The 21062-nt window shown below is 42.2% G+C and overlaps 1 protein-coding gene across 1 annotated transcript in view; it reads right to left on the bottom strand.

Annotated features, from left to right (window-relative positions):
- pigs (phosphatidylinositol glycan anchor biosynthesis, class S) overlaps positions 1-13700 on the bottom strand; it is a 36078-nt gene extending 22378 nt beyond the window's left edge. Inside the window, exons 1-4 of the mRNA XM_060936431.1 lie at positions 13665-13700; positions 13224-13363; positions 2613-2724; positions 2420-2509 (exon numbers count right to left, since the gene is read on the bottom strand). Coding sequence (XP_060792414.1) covers positions 2420-2509; positions 2613-2724; positions 13224-13363; positions 13665-13674 — 352 coding nt within the window. The 5' untranslated portion in view covers positions 13675-13700. The remainder of the gene's footprint in view (positions 1-2419; positions 2510-2612; positions 2725-13223; positions 13364-13664) is intronic.
- Positions 13701-21062: the final 7362 nt, after the last annotated feature.

Genomic DNA, 21062 nt, shown 5'->3' with positions numbered 1-21062 from the left:
ACACCAACACGACTCATGAGCTGATTATATTTCTTAAGGGTTGTTTTACAATCAGGGTACAAAGTTTGTGTCACAGGGGTCCAAAATTCTAACTGATTCAAACTGGTTCTTGTACCAGTTTTTAAGTGAAGGACAAGTTAAAGAACAGATAGGCATGTGTAATACAACCCCGATTCCAAAAAAGTTGGTACAAAGTACAAATTGTAAATAAAAACGGAATGCAATAATATACAAATCTCAAAAACTGATATTCTATTCACAATAGAACACAGGCAACATATCAAATGTTGAAAGTGAGACATTTTGAAATTTCATGCCAAATATTGGCTCATTTGAAATTTCATGACAGCAACACATCTCAAAAAAGTTGGGACAGGGGCAATAAGAGGCTGGAAAAGTTAAAGGTACAAAAAAGGAACAGCTGGAGGACCAAATTGCAACTCATTAGGTCAATTGGCAATAGGTCATTAACATGACTGGGTATAAAAAGAGCATCTTGGAGTGGCAGCGGCTCTCAGAAGTAAAGATGGGAAGAGGATCACCAATCCCCCTAATTCTGCACCGACAAATAGTGGAGCAATATCAGAAAGGAGTTCGACAGTGTAAAATTACAAAGAGTTTGAATATATCATCATCTACAGTGCATAATATCATCAAAAGATTCAGAGAATCTGGAAGAATCTCTGTGCGTAAGGGTCAAGGCCGGAAAACCATACTGGGTGCCCGTGATCTTTGGGCCCTTAGACGGCACTGCATCACATACAGGCATGCTTCTGTATTGGAAATCACAAAATGGGCTCAGGAATATTTCCAGAGAACATTATCTGTGAACACAATTCACCGTGCCATCCGCCATTGCCAGCTAAAACTCTATAGTTCAAAGAAGAAGCCGTATCTAAACATGATCCAGAAGCGCAGACGTCTTCTCTGGGCCAAGGCTCATTTAAAATGGACTGCGGCAAAGTGGAAAACTGTTCTGTGGTCAGACGAATCAAAATTTGAAGTTCTTTATGGAAATCAGGGACGCCGTGTCATTCGGACTAAAGAGGAGAAGGACGACCCAAGTTGTTATCAGCACTCAGTTCAGAAGCCTGCATCTCTGATAGTATGGGGTTGCATTAGTGCGTGTGGCATGGGCAGCTTACACATCTGGAAAGACACCATCAATGCTGAAAGGTATATCCAGGTTCTAGAGCAACATATGCTCCCATCCAGACGACGTCTCTTTCAGGGAAGACCTTGCATTTTCCAACATGACAATGCCAAACCACATACTGCATCAATTACAGCATCATGGCTGCGTAGAAGAAGGGTCCGGGTACTGAACTGGCCAGCCTGCAGTCCAGATCTTTCACCCATAGAAAACATTTGGCGCATCATAAAACGGAAGATATGACAAAAAAGACCTAAGACAGTTGAGCAACTAGAATCCTACATTAGACAAGAATGGGTTAACATTCCTATCCCTAAACTTGAGCAACTTGTCTCCTCAGTCCCCAGACGTTTACAGACTGTTGTAAAGAGAAAAGGGGATGTCTCACAGTGGGAAACATGGCCTTGTCCCAACTTTGAGATGTGCTGTTGTCATGAAATTTAAAATCACCTAATTTTTCTCTTTAAATGATACATTTTCTCAGTTTAAACATTTGATATGTCATCTATGTTCTATTCTGAATAAAATATGGAATTTTGAAACTTCCACATCATTGCATTCCGTTTTTATTTACAATTTGTACTTTGTCCCAACTTTTTTGGAATCGGGGTTGTAGTTTGTATTATAACAAGATCAAGTAAGCAGGGCTGGGAGAAACAAATGAAGTGATTCTCAGAGAGGACAATTTTTTTGGACAATTCAGAATCCACTACTTCCATAGTGCTTTTAAATATAAGGCTGTAAGCTTTGTGTTAGTTGTCTCTAATATTTATGTCCCAATATCTTGACCACATTTTAGGATGAAAATAATCATTTTAGATATGTTACTTTATATTGAAAAATCAGCCGTCTCGGAGAGGACATTTTTTTGACACAATTACATACTAATTTGATCAAAAACTTACTGGCATTCAACATTAAAACTTAACTATGTTTCCAATGATATGGAACCAAATATTTGTTTTATGGTATAAAGAATGATGTAAGTGCATCCCTTTTGGAGCTACCTGTGGTCAAAAAAGCACTTTTTCTAAATGACACGAGTAATTTTGCTAAATATGACATATTGCCATACATTCACCAAAAATAACGTTATCACCAATTTTTTTTTGCATGGTAAATAGAGCGATCACAGGGCTACAATAAACAACCAAGTTTATTTAGTCAAGCCTTTTGATATTGAAGATAATAAGTGTTAAATGTGATTTTTAGCTTGCGTACCCTGATTGTAAAACAACCCTAAATTGTCTACAGTTTAGGAAGTACCTTGAGCTGTGGGCTGATTTAAAGCGTCTTCTTCCATGATCGTAGCCGTGCGATACTTGGTTTCATACCTGTACCGCAGCCCATTCTTAGCTAAAATCATAGAAACAAATCAGCGAACCGGTTTTAACCAGTATATAACCAGTGGGTGGGGTTTTTTTTCCCCCCCATACAAAAGAACCTTTCATTCACTCACCATCTACCTGATGCTCCCGCTCTCTGGTTTGACTGAGCGGGACCTTCTTCTGCTGCTCTGGGCTCAGGGTTCCTCGAGAAAACACCACCTCGACCTCGACGCTCAACTGGAGCTTTGGAGACAAACCAGAAACGCAGCCATCGTGAATACAAAAGGGTAAGTCCAAGCCAAAAAGACCCAATATATACGTAGAAAATTGGTTGCAGCAATATTTTTATTTTAATGGTGGAAGTTACCGATGAAAATATATGCAAATCTAAATTAGTTTTCAAAATTTCAGCTTTCTAGACCCAGAGGGGTGGGTTTTTTATGCATGCCATTTTGAAAAATTACTAAATTAGACTAGAATGCAGCCCCTAAATCCTCACCAGGGATTTTAAATGCATTTTTCTCAGCTTCTAGGCTACACAGAGGTTTTAAATTTTGTTAATATAACTTTACTTGTTGCTAATCTGGTAGGAAAACATAGAGAGTCTTCCATCTAAAAAATCCTGGCCATAGGTACTTCCTAAAAATGCTAAAGGCACTCACGAGTGGGGTTTAGGGCCCTAAAAATACTAGAAAACAAACATTCATCTCCTATCACTACCTGGTCTTATTATAAACCAGATTGCCTGGTCACTTATGCCGCTTTTCCACTACAAACGCGGCTGAGCCGTGCCGTGCCGAGTCGAGCTGAGCGGGGCTGTTGGAGTTGCATTTCGACGACAACCGCGCTGAACCGTGCTGGCTGGAAGTGGGTGGACACATTGGGTGGAGTTAGCGAAAGTGGGTGGACGTCACGTGATGTCGTTAAGCAGCGCAAACAGTGACATCAGTGATCTTTTAAGCGGTAGTCTCACGACCCGAATAGTAAACAATAAACATGGCGGACATGGAGTCGTTAGTGTTGCTGGTCTTGGTGCTGTGGCTTGTTGTCACCGACAACGCCAACAGATACTGGCAAGAGCGTATAGATGAGGCGAGGCGCATAAGGCTTCAGAAATTCTCGTAATTCGTAATTCTTCTTCTTCCGGGTTTACGGTGTTTACAGATCCCAGCGTGCTCGCGGGGCGTGTGTGGGCATGTGAGGACACTCCTCCTCACCAATCAGTGCACAGGGGTGTGTCTGCTCACGCCCCCAGCCTCACTCGGCACGGCTTGGCTCGCTTCAGCCCCACTCCAAAACCGTGCGAGTTTTAGGGGCTAAGCAGGGCTGAAACGAGCTGAGTCGTGCTGTTCTTTGGTAGTCGAAACGCGAGCCGTGTCGGGCTGAAGTGAGCTGAAGCGAGCTGAAAAAGGGTAGTGGAAAAGGGCCATTACAGTGGTGTGAAAAAGTGTTTGCCCCCTTCCTGATCATCAAACAAATTTAAATATTAGACAAAGATAACACAAAATGCAGTTTTTAAATGAAGGTTTTTATTCATCTCATCTCATTATCTCTAGCCGCTTTATCCTGTTCTACAGGGTCGCGGGCGAGCTGGAGCCTATCCCAGCTGACTACGGGCGAAAGGCGGGGTACACCCTGGACAAGTCGCCAGGTCATCACAGGGCTGACACATAGACACAGACAACCACTCACACTCACATTCACACTTACGGTCAATTTAGAGTCACCAGTTAACCTAACCTGCATGTCTTTGGACTGTGGGGGAAACCGGAGCACCCGGAGGAAACCCACGCGGACACGGGGAGAACATGCAAACTCCGCACAGAAAGGCCCTCGCCGGCCACGGGGCTCGAACCCCGGACCTTCTTGCTGTGAGGCGACAGCGCTAACCACTACACCACCGTGCCGCCCAAGGTTTTCATTATTAAGGGAAAAAAAAAAAATCCAAACCTACATGACCCTGTGTGAAAAAGTGATTGCGCCCCTGCACACGTCCCCCCGTTAAAACATATATTAACTGGTTTATCACATCTTTGGAAAGCTGAGTTCAATTTCCTCTAGCCACACCCAGGCCTGATTACTGCCACACCCGTTCTCAATCTAAATAAATAAATAAATAAATAAATAAATAATCACTTAAATAGGACTTGTCTCAGTTTTGCCAGAAAACATCTTGATGATCTCCAAGACTTTCGGGAAAATACTCTGTGGACTGACGAGACAAAAGTTGAACTTTTTGGAAGGTGTATGTTCCATTACATCTGGCATAAAAGTAACACAGTATTTCAGAAAAGGAACATCATACCAACAGTAAAATATGGTGGTGGTAGTGTGACGGTCCGGGGCTGTTTTGCTGCTTCAGGACCTGGAAGACTTGCTGTGGTAAATGGAACCATGAATTCTGCTGTCTACCAAAAAGTCCTGAAGGACAATGTCCGGCCATCTGTTCGTGACCTCAAGCTGAAGCGCACTTGGGTTCTGCAGCAGGACAATGATCCAAAACATACCAGCAAATCCACTTCTGAATGGCTTAAGAAAAACAAAATGAAGACTTTGGAGGAGTGGCCGAGTCAAAGTCCTGACCGGATTCCGGTTGAGATGCTGTGGCATGACCTTAAAAAGGCGGTTCGTGCTCGAAAACCCTCTAATGGGGCTGAATTACAACAATTCTGCAAAGATGAGTGGGCCAAAATTCCTCCACAGCGCTGTAAAACCTCCACAGTGCCAGTTATCGCAAACGCTTGATTGCAGTTATTGCTGTCACGTGACGTGGTACACAAGAAGGGGAACCTGCCGATGACATCACGTTTCACTACCGCGCGGAAATTAAAAGGGTAGGTGACTTTGGTCGCAAAATTAATATACTTGTCGTTGTCAAATTATGTTTGATATATCATTTTGAAGCTAAAAGATTTCTCTGTCTAGTCATGTTGTCATAAAATATATTGTATTTTATGCCAAAGAATACATCCAATGGTGGAATGGCACTTTAAGTATTCTTGTTATTTTTAAAGTACATCTTTAGGACCCTGAATGGAAATGAAGCACAGGTCTGCAACTTGGTAAACAGTTTCATTAATTCAATCACTACAAACATGTGAAATATTATCTTATTTGTGCATCTCACTCTTTTTTCAATCCCAAATCATCCATTTCTAATTCCCTTGAATTTGTTGGTTGTGTATTTAGACCAGGGGTGGGCAAACTTTTTGGCTCAGGGGCCACATTGACTTTTGAAATTTGCCAGGCGGGCCGGGCCAGCACCAAATTCATACATATCGAACATAAACCGGAAAAGCTTTAGTGTTATTGTAAGGCCTTCACTGACAGAGACCCAAATGCAGATCAGATTGACATTTATTTTAGTTCTCAGTCAACAAAGGCAGAGCAGAAAAATGCTTGCAGTTCAATAGATTGGCACTGGATCCATCCAGAAAAGTAACACACACACACACACACACACACACACACACACACACACACACACACACACACGTGACAGTAAGAAAAGTAGCACACTTAATTCTTAAATTACATCTTTGAGCTGCCAGGATGAGTAGGATGCCAGTGTATTTGTATATTTGTATCATTTTATACATACAACTAAATTGCATATCATTAAATTGAACTAAATTACATATCAGTACATATCATTTTTGTACATTTCACTGAACTCGTAGATTTACACCTGAGTGTTTTTTTAACCATCCACTTCCAGCCTGCCAGTACAACCAACCACCATTAGTAGGAGAGGCACCACACCATTCCAAAATGTTTGCAGTTCAACAGTTTGGGTACCACCCCATGCCAACATGTTTGCAGTTCAACAGTTTGGGTACCACCCCATGCCAACATGTTTGCAGTTCAACAGTTTGGGTACCACCCCATGCCAACATGTTTGCAGTTCAATGGTTTGGCACTGGATCCATCCAGCCCACAAAATCAAACAAAACAGCTCAAGAAAGCAAAAAACTCCAAACTGGTTTTCAGGTTCAAAGTCACTCACTGAAATATTTCCAGTCCTCAAAAAAAATCAAAAACACAGGTTCCAAACAGGTTTTCATATTCCAAAAGGCCACTCATAGATCAGAATAACCTCCACAGGCAAAAGTCCAGGAACAGATATAAGCAGAAGCAAGGTCAGCTGCTCATAGCAGACAGGGACATAAATGAGGGGCGGAGCAGACACCCAAAAACACATGGTACTTAAGCCTAGGTCACAACCGGACGTACGATTTTTTGGGCGTGCGATTTTTTTTGTTCGTGGAGAAAGACGCGCGTTGGCTGCAAGTTTGTCTTGCAACCTGAAAAAACCGTAAGAGTTTGTTTGACATGACAAAGAACCTCTGCAGCCGGTCTGCGGCCAGTCTACGGCTCGAAAATCAGCACGTCACACACGCGCCCTCTGTGCGTTTCTTGCGTTTTTTGCACGTAGACCGGCCGTAGGAGCACGTACGGCTGGTTGTGACCTAGACTTTAAAAACAAACACCAGCACTACAGCAGCCACCCACGACAACCAAAATTACTAAGAGTTATACTTTTTATATTATTATGTCTGTAAACATGTTTCTACCATCTTATTACAGCTCCAACATAGTTTTAAAAAGAGAAAGTGTTAATACTCACATTCACTCAGCAACCGCTGAGCTGTATTCGTCCGTGCTTGCGCTGACTGGTTGTTAGCATAATTAGCATGCTTGGAGGAAAAGTGCCGTTTGATGTTATATTCCTTTAAAACTGCAACGGTTTCTTTGCAAATAAGGCATACGGCCTTTGATCGGACTTCAGCAAAAAAAATATTTAGTTGTCCATTCTTTATTGAACACCCTGCACTCACTGTCCACTTTTCTTTTTTTAGGACCACCCACTGTAAAGTTTTATCCTGTGTTCTCGAGATCATCAGTGGCACGGGCGCCAGAATGACTTCCATGGCACGCGCTGCACCACTCTGCAAATGTAATCTCGCGTGAATACGACTGACTGGAAAGACGGATCTCTAGAACACCTGTCTACGTGATAACACTGACGCTTATAGTTTATAGATCTGCTCAATCGCGTTTATATGATTGTCTTCCGCAGGCCGGATTAAAAACGCCAACGGGCCGGATGTGGCCCGCGGGCCGTAGTTTGCCCGCCTCTGATTTAGATGAAAACAGAAAGGAAATAATCATCAAATAAAAAGGGATATAAATCATATGCATGCATTTTAAAATACTGGTGTATACATGATCTATGGAAAATTATAAATACTGATATAGTCTCTGTCAGAAATGCAACTGTAAACAGACAATACAACCAAGATCAGTCATGACAAACATATGAATAGGAGAATGCCGCATCTGTGATCGGGCAATTCCATGTAAATGTCAACCTCACCATGCAAAAATAAAGCAACATGTAATACATCAAAACCACTCCCAGAGATATCACCTAGGCCTGTATTTTACAGATGTGAATAAGTTGAACCAATTTGTAACCAACCTAATGTCACTGTCAGTCTTTCTTTCTTATAATGTAAAACCCAAGCTAAAATCAACTTTGATCATGTACAATTCCATATTATTGCCACAAGCCACAGAAATGTATGCTAAAATCCACAAAACAGCAAAACAATAGCCATCCTAAATATTATTTAAGAACTTTGATAGTTTTAGCTGATATTTAGAGAGTTTTTCAAAGGGTTATGGTGGTTAAATTGCTGATTTTCTAAACATATGCCATGTCTATTTCAGACGCGTCACATCCATAACGGAATTTCGTCACATCCATAACGCTGACTTTTCCTTCCGAAACTCTGCATGAAATACAAAATATTTTAAACAAAGATTTTTTAATATTCACCTTGGACCCCTCTATCAAACGGATCTCTCCATTTCGACATTAGGTTTACGATTTCACAGAGTTTGATAAAAATGTACAGTCACCCAAGAAAAGTGATACTTTTTCTGTCACATCCATAACGCATCTTTTATTGGCATTTTCTGGCATGCCCTAGATGTACTATGGGAATTGTTCTTGTTCTATCACTTCTCCAGTATGGTACAGCCTTAAAATATGCAACACCTGTTTAAATACTGGGAGACAATAAAACATGCACTGGGTCATTTGTTGCTATTTTGAGTTCAAGTGTCACGTCCATAACGCTGGAATTGCTCGATCTTAAATTACTTTTTCATGGTCAAGTATATCATGATTTGTGAACTGTAGGGTACATGTAACACCAAAATATATAAAACTTCATGAATAAGAAGTTGTTGTACGGGAATAAGGATCTCTTAAAAGGTAAGAATCAGCGAATAAGTGCCTCTTGAAGGTATGAATTAGGTGGACACATTTTTGAAAGCACTTTGGCAAACGGAATTGAAAAGCGTGAACCTGAATGTTCAATTGTGGGTGGTAAAAGAGAGCGACTGGACTTGCTTGAAGGTTCTTGAAGACGTTTCACCTCTCATCCGAAAGGCTTCTTCAGTTCTGTCTGACTAGTAGGGAGTATCAGGTATTTATCCTCTCAATATTTATCCTCTCAATAGAGAGGATAAATACCTGATACTCCCTACTAGTCAGACAGAACTGAAGAAGCCTTTCGGATGAGAGGTGAAACGTCTTCAAGAACCTTCAAGCAAGTCCAGTCGCTCTCTTTTACCACCCACAGTTACTATGACCCGGATGACTGAGAATCTTCACTCCATTTCTATTTCAATGCCTCCACAGCTCCATTTCAAGATTATGCAATGCTGGAGAAGCTGTAAAATATTTGCGCAACGCTTATGGACGTGTTATAAAGGATACGACTTATGCACACTACATGGCCAAAACTTTGCGGACACCTGACCACCACACCTACACTACCGTTCAAAAGTTTGGGGTCACCCAGACAATTTTGTGTTTTCCATGAAAAGTCACACTTTTATTTACCGCCATAAGTTGTAAAATGAATAGAAAATATAGTCGAGATGTTTTTCTGGCCATTTTGAGCATTTAATCGACCCCACAAATGTGATGCTCCAGAAACTCAATCTGCTCAAAGGAAGGTCAGTTTTATAGCTTCTCTAAAGAGCTCAACTGTTTTCAGCTGTGCTAACATGATTGTACAAGGGTTTTCTAATCATCCATTAGCCTTCTGAGGCAATGAGCAAACACATTGTACCATTAGAACACTGGAGTGAGAGTTGCTGGAAATGGGCCTCTATACACCTATGGAGATATTGCACCAAAAACCAGACATTTGCAGCTAGAATAGTCATTTACCACATTAGCAATGTATAGAGTGGATTTCTGATTAGTTTAAAGTGATCTTCATTGAAAAGAACAGGGCTTTTCTTTCAAAAATAAGGACATTTCAAAGTGACCCCAAACTTTTGAACGGTAGTGTATGTCCTAGTTGAACATCCCATTCCAGATTTCGTCTGCCTTTGCTGTTATAATAAGCTCCACTCTTCTTTCTGGGAAGGTTTTCCGCTAGATTTCAGAGCACGGCTGTGAGGAGCATTAGTGAGGTCAGGCACTGATGTCTGGGGTGCCGTCAGCGTTCCTGTTCATCCCAAAGAGGGAGTGCTGAGTGGGGTTGAGTTCAGCCAGGGCTCTGTGCAGGACACTCGAGTTCTTACTATCCAACCTTGGCAAACCATGTCTTCATGGAGCTCACTTTGTGCATACGGTCATCCTGGAACAGGTTTAGGCCTTTTAGAGCCACTGTAGGGAAACTAATTCTACAGCATAGAAAGACATTCTGTACAACTGTGTGCTTTCGAGGTCGCTGCTAAAACTTGTGACACGGAACAGGACGTGACACATTGTTGCTCAGGCAGTGACCTCCCCGCAATATGGGACTGGACATACAGTATGGGACAGGATACCTACCTTATTGTCAGTAATGGGATATAATTTGTTAATTAATAAATAATTCACTGAAAAATTATTGTGTTGACTTGACATTTCTTCTTCTCATGTCATACTCATGTAATCTATGGGTCATCCTGGCATTGTAATACTGCGACATGAAGACCAAAGAAGAAATAAATATTAACACATACACACTAATTTGGTTTTCTTCTTTCTTTTGATTATTCTTAACTAACTAGATTAATGTTATCCAAACTATACCATGACAATGAAAACTATAGGCACGGTGGTGTAGTGGTTAGCACAGTTGCCTCACAGCAAGAAGGTTCCAGGTTTGAACCCAGCGGCCGGCGAGGGCCTTTCCGTGTGGAGTTTGCATGCTCTCCCTGTGGGTTTGCTCCGGTTTCCCCCACAATCCAAAGACATGCAGTTAGGTTGACGTGGGGTGCCCTTGAGCAAGGTACCTGACCCCTGACTGCTCCCCGGGCGCTCTGGTGTGGCTGCCCACTGCTCTGAGTGCGCGCACGTGTTCACTGCTTCAGATAGGTTAAAGGCAGAGGATGAACTTCACTGTGCTTGAAGTGTTTGAAGACAAATAAAGGTTTCTTTCTTTCTATAGTAGATTATCCAAACGAGACCATGACAGATAAGGTAAGATCACCCGGGACGGGACAAGAGTTCAATGTCCGTGGCAATTATTCTGGTCCGTAACGGGTTTTAATAATCGTCTGCTTTCACCTTTGTGGCAACGATCTGATAAAGAACCGCAGATGTGTGTGTTCATGGGCTACGCTTATGATCCTTTTCGCCAACATCTGATAAGGAAACAGAAAATTCACAAAAAACACAACTCATCCTTGCGGACATAAAGGAATGGATGAACCATAACAAGCTTAAGATGAATGATTTCAAAACTGAATTCATCTACTTCGGCAGCTTTGCCCAATTACAAAAGTGCAGTTTGGAGAGCATACGAATAAACCAAGCATCAGTGTTTCGTTCTAAATGCATCAAATACTTGGGTGTAGTCCTCGATGAGCAACTAAAATTTAAAGAACTAGTCCTAGCCAAATGTAAAATAGCATCTCTCAATCTCCATAGGTTATCTTCAATAAGGCAGTATCTGTCTTTGGAAAATGCTAAACAACTTGCTACTACTTTAGTTCTCCAATACTTAGACTACTGTAACTCCGTGCTGTCTGGAATTTCAACTGGTCTTTTACGAAAACTTCAGCTTATCCAGAACCGTGCTGCCAAACTTGTCCTCAGAAGGAAACGGTCCGACAGTGCCACTCGTGCACTATATGACCTACACTGGTTGCCAATTGCCTTCAGGATTGAGTTCAAGATCACTCTCTTAGTTTTCAAGTGCCTCCATAATCTCGCCCCGAAGTACCTTAGTGACTTACTTAGTGTCAGGGAATTTACGAGATCAACTCGAGTATCAGGTCAAGGTCTTCTTCTTACCATTCCTAAAACTACACGGAAGACCTTTGCTGACAGGTCCTTTGGTGTTTGTGGTCCTAGACTATGGACTAACCTCCGAGTATCCTTAAAATCATTTGACTCTTGTGAGGAGTTTCGCAGCAAATTGAAAACTCATATTTTCTCCAGGGCTTTCCATAATATGTTGAGTTAAAATTCAAATCATAAACAGTCCCGGTCATGTTCATAGGCTACAAACGTGGCCAGTGGATTTTTTAAGATCTTAAGTTGTTAAATTACCCCTTAATTTCTATTTATTTTCATTTTATTATTCTTAATTTGTTAAATTTATTTCTAGTCGGCATTTTAATTTTACTTTAAATTTTATCTCTATCATTATTTTATTATTTAAAATTATATCTAGTTTTATTCTCATCTCATTATCTCTAGCTGCTTTATCCTGTTCTACAGGGTCGCAGGCAAGCTGGATCCTATCCCAGCTGACTACGGGCGAAAGGCGGGGTACACCCTGGACAAGTCGCCAGGTCATCACAGGGCTGACACATAGACACAGACAACCATTCACACTCACATTCACACCTACGCTCAATTTAGAGCCACCAGTTAACCTAACCTGCATGTCTTTGGACTGTGGGGGAAACCGGAGCACCCAGAGGAAACCCACGCGGACACGGGGAGAACATGCAAACTCCACACAGAAAGGCCCTCGCCGGCCCCGGGGCTCGAACCCAGGACCTTCTTGTTGTGAGGCGACAGCACTAACCACTACACCACTGTGCCGCCCTAGTTTTATTCTATTTTACTTTTTACATTTTGTTAAGTCCCATAGTGTGTATCTATATTGTACAATTATGTGCGCTATATAAATGCTAATAAACTTAAACTTGATGGTCAACTGAGCAACTGGGGGAAGAGAAGTCTCTCGTCTCACTTTACCTCGCTCATTTGCTGTGTGTGTGTGTTTAGTCTATGTCTAGTTCATATCTAGTGTGTTTATACCGTTTATATTGTCTGTTTGAGTGTTTAGTCTGTGTGTAGTTCTTATCTAGTGTTTACACTGTTTATATTGTCTGAGTGTTTAGTCTATGTCTTGTTCTTATCTAGTGTTTATACTGTTTGAGTGTTTAGTCTATGTCTAGTTCCTATCTACAGTGTTTATACTGGGTTTTTTTTTCAATTATTCTATTTTTATTTATTGCATTGCCTGTTTGCACCGTGGGTCAGAGAGGACTGATATTTCATCTGTGCTGTATGTCGAGCATGTATAGCATATTTGACAATAGACTTGACTTGAGAAGCAGTTTTGTGACCAAAAGGTCACTGGTTCGATTCCCTGGACCAGTTTGCAGAGCTGGACTACCATTGTGACCGTCTCAGCCTGGGTTTTGGTAGCAAGTCAGACTGATAACTAATGTATTAATGCTGCATGTGTTGTGTTGAGGAAAATGGACACCTGTAAGGAGTCGAGCTCAGAGATCTGGGAGTATGGGAGCCAGGCGCGGTATGTTTCTGTGGTCTTCCACCATAATGGCAAGCCAAGAAGGATGACCACAGAGGCGATAGACAAGGCAGCATTCCTCCCACGCCGCTTTTCTGGAATTGCAGCACAACAAAACATAAAAAAAAGTCAGTGCTTATTCAACTGTAAATACTCAGACATAAATCTCCTCAAAGTCGCCATTAAACAACAACCTGCTGTTTCTCAGCAGAGGTTATTCTGACTAGATGAGCTTCACGCTTATTTATCCTCCAAATGTCTACAAATAATTTGTTTAAAAAAAGAGTGATTGATATATATATATATATATATATATATATATATATATATATATATCTCGGGAGGAAAACATTAACACAACACTTCCATTTGAGAAAATGTTTATGAGTTTCTCACCTGTCTCCATTGCTACCCCAAATTACTTCCGCATATGACGCAGCGCACTGACCAATCAGAGAAAAACTCTGCATATGGTTAGTCCAATCAAATCAGAGAAAAGGCGGGCTTAGTTTCTTCTACGGAAGCCTTACTAGGACAAGTGGAAAACGGAGATTCACAGAGGACCAGAAGTTGGTATTATTTTATCTTGTGTGCACAAGATAATAACTTTTGCGTACCAGTTAAATGCAATATAAAGTTTTGGAACTTTAGGAGCTGTGTAGAAACATGAGTAGTTTGTTTTGTTATTTTTGTTCTTACTGTATTAAAAAAAATAAACACACAGATGCAAATGTTAAAACAGATGTGTTACTTTTGCAAGTCAAAAAAGAAATTTTCTTTTTCTTCTTCTTTGCCACACCAGGCCCATCCATCCATTATCTGTAGCCGCTTTATCCTGTTCTACAGGGTCGCAGGCGAGCTGGAGCCTGTCCCAGCTGACTACGGGCGAAAGGCGGGGTACACCCTGGACAAGTCGCCAGATCATCACAGGGCTGACACATAGACAACCATTCACACTCACATTCACACCTACGGTCAATTTAGAGTCACCAGTTAACCTAACCTGCATGTCTTTGGACTGTGGGGGAAACCGGAGGAAACCCACGCGGACACCATGCAAACTCTACACAGAAAGGCCCCCATCAGCTACTGGGCTTGAACCCAGAACCTTCTTGCTGTGAGGCAACAGTGTTAACCACTACACCACCGTGCCGCCCCCACAGCAGGTCATTCTTCCCAATTTATGATCCGCATATTTGATCTGGCGTAGGTTTTTACACCGGATGCCCTTCCTGACGCAACCCCCCAACCTATCAGGGTACTAAGTATGCACTAGCTTGTGCAGCTCCATTGGCTGGGTATTTTACCTAATCTGCATGTCTTTGAACTGTGGGAGGAAACCAGAGCACCCAGATGAAACCCATGCAAACTCCATGCAGGTTGTGAGGTTCAAACCCAGAACCTTCTTTCTGTGAGGCGACAGTGCACCATTGCACCAGCACCAGCAAAGTCCTTCCTATGCCACAAGGCACATCGGGCAGCGCCGATCTCCATTTCTACAGCCCTCAGCCTCTTGCCTATTACATAGCTAGGGTTACATTTGTATCATGGTGCCTCACCAGATGGTAGTAGGTACCATTTTTATGATGGTCTTTGGTATAATCTGACCACAAGTAGAACTCACAATCTCCTGGTCGAGAGGTGGACACACTAGATTTGATTTTTTTTAATTAGCTTTGCCATAGCAAGATATATATATATATGTGCATACATTATGGCTGGGAAACCACTACAGCTTGCGCCAATTACAGTGGCCCCATTGTACCGAATCTGCATGTCTTTGAACACTAACCACCAGGCCAACTGCAAACTACCCTGCTGCCTCAAAAATGAAATTGTAAACAAACTAAAAGAAAAGAGAAGGGACTGTTTTTCTGAAGCCTGTAGTTGTCATTAATGGGGCCATGAACTCATTATCTCAAGACCAACAACAAATAATAACATGAGATTTGAAATTATAAGAGAATTCATTTTAATTGCACGTCAAATTCTTTTTCCATCAGCATCACTTATTAAGCATTTCTTATCGAGCATTTCACTTTTGCTGTTACTTTTTTTTTTTGCACCATTCTGCGTCAACTCTAGAAACTGCTGTGTGTGAAAATCCCAGCAGTTTCTGAAATACTCAAACCAACAACCATGGTTAAAATCATAGAGATCACATTTTCCCCTCCATTCTGATGTTTGAAGCTCGTGACCTGTATCTGTGTGATTTTATGAGTGTACCACCACCACGTGATTGCCTGACTGAATAACTGAGCAGGTGTGAATCTGCAATCTTGCCACATGCTTTGTTAATCTGTGTGTGATTCTCCTCTGTTGAAGAAATCCTGCATCGAGTAGAATTAATCGCCGTTTGACATGAATCACTTTGAACTGATGCAAGGTGAAACACCCTGGAGAGAACTGCAGTACTGGGATGGAGGTGTGTGTCTTCATCCATCAGTACTTTCAGTCGCTCCCACACACACACACCTCAGAGTCTGGGCTGAAGTCCCAAAGTGTTGTACTCCTGCATTTAATGGGGTTGGGACATCAATCAACGCTTTTAGTTTCTTTCAGTGTGCCTTTTAAGTGTATTGGCTGAAACAGTGTGGTATGCTTCCAGACTTTAAACTATCGCGTCTGTATCCTGGACATCACTGGATCGTCTCTGAAACAGTTTGTACTCTTGGCACGTTTCCTCCATGTGCCTCAGTGACAAGGTGATGTGAGATCTCAGCTCCAGCGTACTGCTGCGCCATCCACCTCTAATCACTAATCAAGTTACGCTGCACAACTGCAATATCAAACTCTTTTATAGTACTTTAGTGACGTTATAGTAAAAATATTTAATGTCGTACGTTATCTTTTTAAAAGATTTACACTTACATGATACAGTCCCAATCTCCACACAAGCCTGATGACTTGCCTTTTGAAAAAGGGGAGGAGTGATGCTACCACCACCATGTCTTTACAATAGGGGTGGTGTTCTCATGCTTAGCTACACGGATGGTCTTGATCATGGCCCACAAAAATGACTTACTTCACATCATTTTTCAACACATGCCCTATGGTCAGAGCCGCCCGTTTTTGCTCAGGAGACTCAGGTCTTTCAGCGCCTGCAGAACCATCCATCCATTATATGTAGCCGCTTATCCTGTCCTACAGGTTCGCAGGCAAGCTGGAGCCTATCCCAGCTGACTATGGGCGAGAGGCGGGGTACACCCTGGACAAGTAGCCAGGTTATCGCAGGGCTGACACACAGACACAAGCAACCATTCACACCTACGGTCAGTTTAGAGCCACCAATTAGCCTAACTGCATGTCTTTGGACTGTGGGAGAAACCGGAGCAAACCCATGCAGACATGGGGAGAACATCCACACAGAAAGGCCCTCGCCGGCAGCGAACCCAGGACCTTCTTGCTGTGAGGCGACAGTGCTAACCACTACACCACCGTGCCGCCCTGTCTGCAGAACCATGCTGCAGATATTTTATCACTCTGTGGTGGCCAGCATCATTTTCTACGCTGTGGTGCGCTGGGGCAGCAGGCTGAAGGCAGCTGTTGCCAACAGACTCAACAAGCTCATCAGGAAAGCTGGGTCTGTCGTCCTGAGGGTGAAACTGGAGTCGTTGGTGGAGATGTCAGAGAGGAGGATGCTGAGGAAACTTCTCAGTATTATGGACAATCCCTCCCACCCCCTGCATGACATAGTGGAGTCACATGAGAGCACCTTCAGTGGGAGACTGAGGCCACCGAGGAGCAACAGGAATGCCACAGGAGGTCTTTCCTACCAGTGGCCATCAAACTGTATTCAAACTGTATGGCCATCATCTCATTATCTGTAGCCGCTTTATCCTGTTCTACAGGGTCGCAGGCAAGCTGGAGCCTATCCCAGCTGACTACGGGCAAAAGGCGGGGTACACCCTGGATAAGTCGCCAGGTCATCACAGGGCTGACACATAGACACAGACAACCATTCACACTCACATTCACACCTACGGTCAATTTAGAGTCACCAGTTAACCCAGTGGTTCCCAAACTTTCTCTGCTGGGCCCCCCTTTGGTAGATAAGAAAACTTTTGCCCCCCCCCCGACAAAAAGAGAAAAAAAAGATAAACAGGACACACATACACATACAGTGGTGCCTGAAAGTTTGTGAACCCTTTAACATTTTCTATATTTCTGCATAAATATGACCTAAAACATCATCAGATTTTCACACAAGTCCTAAAAGTAGATGAAGAGAACCCAGTTAAAGAAATGAGACCAAAATATTAGATTTGGTCATTTATTTATTTTGGAAAATGATCCAAAATTACATATCTGTGAGTGGCAAAAGTATGTGAACCTTTGCTTTCAGTATCTGGTGTGACCCCCTTGTGCAGCAATAACTGCAACTAAACGTTTGCGGTAACTGTTGATCAGTCCTGCACACCGGCTTGGAGGAATTTTAGCCCATTCTTCCATACAGAACAGCTTCAACTCTGGGATGTTGGTGGGTTTCCTCACATGAAATGCTCACTTCAGGTCCTTCCACAACATTTCGATTGGATTAAGGTCAGGACTTTGACTTGGCCATTCCAAAACATTAACTTTCTTCTTCTTTAACCATTCTTTGGTAGAACGACTTGTGTGCTTAAGGTCGTCTTGCTGCATGACCCACCTTCTCTTGAGATTCAGTTCATGAACAGATGTCCTGACCTTTTCCTTTAGAATTTGCTGGTATAATTCAGAATTCATTGTTCCATCAATGATGGCAAGCCGTCCTGGCCCAGATGCAGCAAAACAGGCCCAAACCATGATACTACCACCACCATGTTTCACAGATGGGATAAGGTTCTTATGCTGGAATGCAGTGTTTTCCTTTCTCCAAACATAACGCTTCTCATTTAAACCAAAAAGCTCTATTTTGGTCTCATCCTTCCACAAAATATTTTTCCAATAGCCTTCTGGCTTATCCACGTGATCTTTAGCAAACTGCAGACAAGCAGCAATGTTCTTTTTGGAGAGCAGTGGCTTTCTCCTTGAAACCCTGCCATGCACACCATTGTTGTTCAGTGTTTTCCTGATGGTGGACTCATGAACATTAACATTAGCCAATGTGAGAGAGGCCTTCAGTTGCTTAGAAGTTACCCTGGGGTCCTTTGTGACCTCGCCGACTATTACACGCCTTGCTCTTGGAGTGATCTTTGTTGGTCGACCACTCCTGGGGAGGGTAATATTGGTCTTGAATTTCCTCCATTTGTACACAATCTGTCTGACTGTGGATTGGTGGAGTCCAAACTCTTTAGAGATGGTTTTGTAACCTTTTCCAGCCTGATGAGCATCATCAACGCTTTTTCTGAGGTCCTCAGAAATCTCCTTTGTTTGTGCCATGATACACTTCCACAAACATGTGTTGTGAAGATCAGACTTTGATAGATCCCTGTTCTTTAAATAAAACAGGGTGCCCACTCACACCTGATTGTCATCCCATTGATTGGAAACACCTGACTCTAATTTCACCTTCAAATTAACTGTTAATCCTTAAGGTTCACATACTTTTTCCACTCACAGATATGTAATATTGGATCATTTTCCTCAATAAATAAATGACCAAGTATAATATTTTTGTCTCATTTGTTTAACTAGGTTCTCTTTATCTACTTTTAGGACTTGTGTGAAAATCTGATGTTGTTTTAGGTCATATTTATGCAGAAATATAGAAAATGTGAAAGGGTTCACAAACTTTCAAGCACCACTGTATTTTGTTTTCAGACTCCATTGCAGTTTATTAATACAAACCTCAACCTTTTTTGAACAAATAAAAGTAAACTGCCATAAACTACAGGTTGCAATATAATTATTTTAGGTATAACTGTTTTCAAGCACCTTAACTGTATAACAGGTTTCTTTTTTTAATATTCAACATTATCAATGCAGTTTTCAAACATTGCCTCTCTGCAAAAATGGGTTTTAAAACATGACCAACTCCCTGAGAAGAAAAAAAACAAAAACCTAAAGATTTGTTGTGCAAAAATGACACCTTTTAATCCTCGCATCTTTTCAGTGACTGGTGTGGGCCTGCTTCATGCTGCAGATCTTCTCAAATCTGGGTTGCAGTTTTGAGATTGCCACTCTGAGTTCATTTTCAATGTCCAGCTTTGATCTGTATCTTGTCTTGATTGAGGTCACAGCAGAAAAACCTCTCTCACATAGGTAGGATGTGGCAAAAGGAAGAAGTATGGCCAGGGTTCTCTTACCTCGCAGTGGGTAATCTTTCTCCACTCCAATCCAAAATGCAGCCAGTGTCTTTGACTGAAACTGCAGCCTTATTGTTGAATCAGAGGTGACATCAATGAACTGTTCCTCCTCTGACGTGCTGGAGTCGGCAGGTGGTGTTGCACTGAAGGGGTCACGGATCCAGTCATATTCTTTGGGATCCTGCAACAGGAAATATTTCTGGAAATGGTTCTGAAGGGCAGAGATGTGTGCTTTCATGCATGGGATCACTGTGTTCTGCAGTTTGTTGCCTTCAATGAATGATTTCAGGTTCTCAAATGAGTCCACATTTCCAACCTTCACTCGCTGCAGCCACATCTCAAGTTTTCTGGTGAATGATGTGATTTTATCTGCCAGATGTGGGAGGTGTGTATTTGTGCCCTGCAACTGCAAATTCACTTCATTGAGTTTCAGAAACATGTCACTGAGCAGTGGCGGCTGGTAGTCTTTCAAACAGGGGAGGCTGGTCGGTTACGATATTTCCAGATTTTAAAAGAAAAAACACATCAATTTTGCCCATACTCTTGCCTCTGATCTGGCTGATTGTTGGCAGCGTCACAAACTGTGAAATAACAGGTGCTTTTGGCCCATTAGCCTACTGTCCAATATACATGATGGTGGTGTTGGGGGGGGTATGTTTTAACATTTTATATTTTAAAATTGTGGCATGTTGTTTAAAAATTGATCATTATTGAAAGCAGCTCTTTGTCAAGAACCTCAGCAGTAACAGCAGAGTGTTCTGGAATAGGCACAAGCACTGACTTTGGGGAGCCAAACATAGAGCTGGGTGCCACACATTTCATTCAATGACACTTTCCCTATATTTTACTTATTTTGACTGAGAAATGTTTTATTGACAATTTTGATAACCCTTCACTTTTAATCCAGGTCTGTAGTGTGAAATGTTCTCGGCTGTGTTTTTGTTTAAAAATGTTTTCCAAATTGTAGCTGTGTTTAATTCATATCCAGAAAAATCTCTCATCTCATCTCATTATCTCTAGCCGCTTTATCCTGTTCTACAGGGTCGCAGGCAAGCTGGAGCCTATCCCAGCTGACTACGGGCGAAAGGCGGGGTACACCCTGGACAAGTCGCCAGGTCATCACAGGGCTGACACATAGACACAGACAACCATTCACACTCACATTCACACCTACGCTCAATTTAGAGTCACCAGTTAACCTAACCTGCATGTCTTTGGACTGTGGGGGAAACCGGAGCACCCGGAGGAAACCCACGCGGACACGGGGAGAACATGCAAACTCCACACAGAAAGGCCCTCGCCGGCCACGGGGCTCGAACCCGGACCTTCTTGCTGTGAGGCGACAGCGCTAACCACTACACCACCGTGCCGCCCTATCCAGAAAAATATATATTCCAATATAATATACTCAGCATAAACATTTTAAATAGATTCTATATTTTTGGTCCATCCATGACATATTACTAAAGTAGCCTATTTACTGTTGTTGATGTGGGTCACTTGCTGTTAGCCAATTCACTTTCTCGTACCAGGAGAGCTGAAAGGAACAAGTATTATTCCCTACCTT

The sequence above is a fragment of the Neoarius graeffei genome, chromosome 12, assembly GCF_027579695.1.
Source record: "Neoarius graeffei isolate fNeoGra1 chromosome 12, fNeoGra1.pri, whole genome shotgun sequence".
In the NCBI taxonomy this organism is placed as follows: domain Eukaryota; kingdom Metazoa; phylum Chordata; class Actinopteri; order Siluriformes; family Ariidae; genus Neoarius; species Neoarius graeffei.
Note: the sequence above shows the minus strand (reverse complement) of the source record. Positions and strands in the feature narration are given on the sequence as shown.